At 39.1% G+C, this 4332-nt stretch overlaps 1 protein-coding gene across 1 annotated transcript; it reads left to right on the forward strand.

The window, feature by feature from the left end:
* Positions 1–920: 920 nt before the first annotated feature.
* On the forward strand, positions 921–3172 carry LOC119999869 (remorin 4.1-like). Its single transcript, XM_038847648.1, has 3 exons — positions 921–1944; positions 2053–2134; positions 2655–3172. The coding sequence occupies exons 1-3, from the start codon at positions 1205–1207 to the stop codon at positions 2862–2864; spliced, it is 1032 nt and encodes a 343-aa protein (XP_038703576.1). The 5' UTR covers positions 921–1204; the 3' UTR covers positions 2865–3172.
* Positions 3173–4332: the final 1160 nt, after the last annotated feature.

Consider the following 4332-nt stretch of genomic DNA (forward strand, 5'->3'; position numbering starts at 1 on the left):
CGAGAATGGGGTAATCTGGTTGGTCAGATTGTCTGTCCAGGACCTTAGGTCCAGGATTCTATTCTCATCAAATGATTGAGATTTGGGCATGACTAACGTGTGTGTGACCTATGGATTTTTCAAAAAAAATATTAATAATAGCAATAAAAAAAACTTTAGAAAATTATATTATGCTTTGCAAGCCATCACCGAATTAGTCTCCTTTTCAAAAAAAATATTAATAATGGCAATAAAAAAAACTTTAGAAAATTATATTATACTTTGCAAGCCATCACCGAATTAGTCTCCTTGTCACCCGGTGAAGCTTCAGAGTCCACGATTGATTGGTAGTAACCACTAACTGTAGGGTCCAAGCCCAAGACATCCCATTTGGACCCGTTGCTGTAATATCGAAAAATTGTGGTCCCTACCAAATGAATGCCAGCTTATTTAGGTTACTATTCATCGAAGATCGATCACGCACCATCACCGTCCATTACCCAAATACAGTAAAAACGGGTACACGCAATTATATACGTAGTCAAATCTAATAAACCCAACGACAAGCCCATATCTGCGACGGCCCATTCACGGACACGTGAAAATCTCAGAAACCCACCCGACAAGACAAGGCCCACCTGATCCCCTGACACCTTCCACAGTCCACGTGTCAACCACCCTCTAACACTAACAGGACAAATCATAAACGGCTCTCTCTCTCTCTCTCTCCGGAGCTGTCCAAACTCCAAACTAGAAACTTAGATTTCTCCAAGATTCCGCTTAGGTAAAATAGTAAAATACAGATAAAAAAGTTTACTGTTTTCAATGAAAATAATGGTTAAATTTTTACAACCATTTGTGACAGATTTTTTTGTTGTTTTTTTTTTTTTTGGTTAATGGATCTGAAACTTCTGCATCTCTAGTCTTCCTAGTCTCAGAAATCTATGGTTGTAAAGACTAAAGAGTGATATTCTCTGCAAAAAAATACAGACTTTTCAGTTCAATCTCTTTAGTGGGTGTCTTGACATTTATGAATAGTGAAAGCTTCAATGCTTCATAGCTTGAGTTTTGAGCTTCATTTTGTGTACTTTTTTCCTATACATTAATGGGTCCACTACTTCTTGATTGATGCCAGTTCCAGACCTTTAGAGTTCTTAGTTTGGTAGCATTAAGTATCTCAATATAGACATTGTTCGAGCTCTAGCTAGTTTGTGTTGAAAAAAAAATGAGATCTATAGAGGATAAAGGGTGTAACAACAATGCAGGATCAACACCCGAGATTTCAACTGGTGCACGCATCAACAACAGCTTTGAGTTTCACAAAGGGAACGTTAATGGAGTTAGTATAACTCGTAGTTCTTCTCATCATCACCATAGAACGGCTTTAGGCAAGCCAACACCATCAAAATGGGATGATGCACAGAAATGGCTGGTGGGTTTGTCAAGAGTTGGAGGAGGAGGAGGAGATAAAAATCAGAAGAACAAGCCAAGGAACTCCAATGCCGATGACAGGAGACTCATTGCTCCAGTTCCTCAGAAGGAGCAGGACTACTCGAGCAGTGAAGATGAAAATGAACAGCAACATGGGTTTCATCTTTCATTGCCAAACAATCATTATGAATCTGAAACAAAGAAGGTTGATTGTGAGGATAATCCAACTTCTGGGGGTATTAGATCAATTTGTTTGAGAGATATGGGTACTGAGATGACTCCAATTGCAAGCCAAGAGCCTTCAAGAGCAGCTACACCTATCAGATCCTCAACACCGGTCGGTCGGAGCCCCATTTCTTCTGGATCTTCGACTCCTGTAAGGTCTCAAAATGGTGTAGTAGTAGTAGTACAAGGTGTTGAAAAAGCACATAAGGCACCAAAAAGCAAGGATTCAGAACAAGCTAGAAAGTTAAGTCCTCTAGAGGCAAGAGCAATTGCCTGGGATGAAGCAGAAAGAGCCAAATACACTGCAAGGTACACTCTATTGCATTCTGGATTTTTTTTTTGTGATTTGCAGCGATTGGAATAGTAGCTGATATGATGTGTTTTTTATTTTATTTTTTATTGTGTAATTAATTTCAGGTATAAGCGTGAAGAGGTGAAGATTCAAGCCTGGGAGAACCACGAGAAGAGAAAAGCTGAGATGGAAATGAAGAAAATGGAGGTATGAATTACCAGTTCTGCCTCAACTTATCCTTGTTATGGTTGATTTGGAAGATTCTGCAAAGTATGTTGGAATGCTATTGGTTGCAATGCAAGGAAGTGATTTGCAGAACTTTTAGCTCTAATAATACTGTGTGTGAGGGGTTGTGGGGGATTCATTCTGTTGGAGAAAAGATTAAGATTCAGCCTAACAATTTGAGCCGACTTTAGGATAAATGGTGTTTCAAAGTAATATCACAACCCTATAGCCAAATGACATGTCCACACCCTCTCTTTTTTTGGGTATTGAGAACGACATTAGCGCCCTTTGGAACCTGGGAAGTCATGCCCGTGCGCACAAAAGTTTTCTATCTGATGATAGGATAAATCGGGCCAAAAGCTAACCCATGACCACAAGGGTATTGCTCACAGCGGCAATCGAACTCAAAACCCTTCTAATAGGACTTGTAATATGTTGTAGGAATCTCAATGTACTGGCATGTAATGTATTTTTCTGATGAGTAAGTTGTGAATAATATCAGGTAAAGGCGGAGAGATTGAAAGCTAGGGCACAAGAGAGGATGGCAAACAAGATTGCAGCGACAAGGAGAGTAGCAGAAGAGAAGCGAGTGAATGCTGAGGCTGAACTGAATGAGAAGGCTGTCAGGACTTGTGAGAAGGCAGATTACATAAGGAGAAATGGTCACATGCCCACTTCATTCTCCTTCAAGCTGCCCTCCCTCTGCTGGTAGCAACTCTGCAAAACACGACTTAAAAACGTTGTCGTCGCGCTCAATTTCATTGCTTTCGCAATTAACAATGTGATCTTATGAAATTTATTTATTTGATTTCTTGAAATGCTGTACAAGTTCTAACTCTGTAAGTTCTCTGATCACATGATCTGGGAAAAGCAGAAAAATATTAAGTCTCAGGACATATGAAAAAACTGCATACATATATGTTTATTAGTCATCACCTGAACCAAAGCCATGTATTTTGGGTTGCAATTGTAAAAAAGAAATTGGAGTCTGCAGTGGTTTCCCCACATTGCTTACAAAAATGGGTATGCAGTACTGCAGTCACTTAATTCTGGTAAGCCAATGCCCTGCAATTCAACAGATTTGTGTTAATGTGTTTTTGCTTCCCGAATCAGTCCCCCGGGAATATCTAATATCACCAAGGATGGTAACCATTGCAATTCATTGAAGAAATTTAACATGAACATATTTCTTTGTTTCATATAATTGCAATCGATCAAATTACATTCTTAATGCAGTTCAATGGGATTAGGTATTACGCTATAGACAACAAGATGCGAAGAATTCTGATGATCTATATGTGTGAGATGCAATTATGTCTTGTAGCCTTCTGGAATTCACTTGTCAGAAATGCCATAAGAGGATATATATGATCTATTTGAACATCAGCTCTGGCTAGTTATCTTCGTGATCAAATACCCAACTGCTGCTGTGGAAATCCCGACCAAGGCACCAGCAACAACCTGTAAAAAGATGTGAGAGTAGCAAACTATGAACGGTGTACTCGCAGAAAGTAATTTCAATGCCAATCCGAAAAATAAAGTACCACATCCTAATGTCTACAAAAATTTAATCGTGAGGAAGAGAATGCCCTTCAATTTTAGCGGGAAAAGTAAGCTTTTTGATTGCCAGACCTAAGATCTCAAATAACAAACCATGTGCCAAAAGAAGCTAACATCTCGTTTACAAATCAACATTTGATCAGAAGATACTATAAAGAGAGAAAGCAGAACAGCATCTCCCTGAGTTAACATGACAAGGGCTTGTGTTAATTAAACTGCACTATATGATACGCTATGCGAATCTATTCATTTCTCAAAAGGTGTTAATCTAATGCAGCATCCAAACCTGTGGGGGGGTGTGACCAAGAAGTTCACGTAATGGTCTGCTCTCAGCCAGAGGATGTTCCGCCGGAAGTTCATAAACAATTTGATTCAGAACCTGGAAAATATTCATTTGTTATAAGCAAAAAATTAAAAAAAAAAGTTTCCAAAGATGATGTTCAATCAAATAGTGTAAACAGTCTAGCGTGGTTCAAGTCAAAACAACAAAATATTACATGAGATGCAGTATATTAGTGACGGGTTGCAGGACAAGAGAGAAGAAATGAAGAGTCAAAGAATCAAACCTCTGCTTGGCGACCAGCATGCAACCGCACCCCAGTTGCATCATACATCACCTA

Source organism: Tripterygium wilfordii, chromosome 6, assembly GCF_013401445.1.
Source record: "Tripterygium wilfordii isolate XIE 37 chromosome 6, ASM1340144v1, whole genome shotgun sequence".
Taxonomy (NCBI): Eukaryota; Viridiplantae; Streptophyta; class Magnoliopsida; order Celastrales; family Celastraceae; genus Tripterygium; species Tripterygium wilfordii.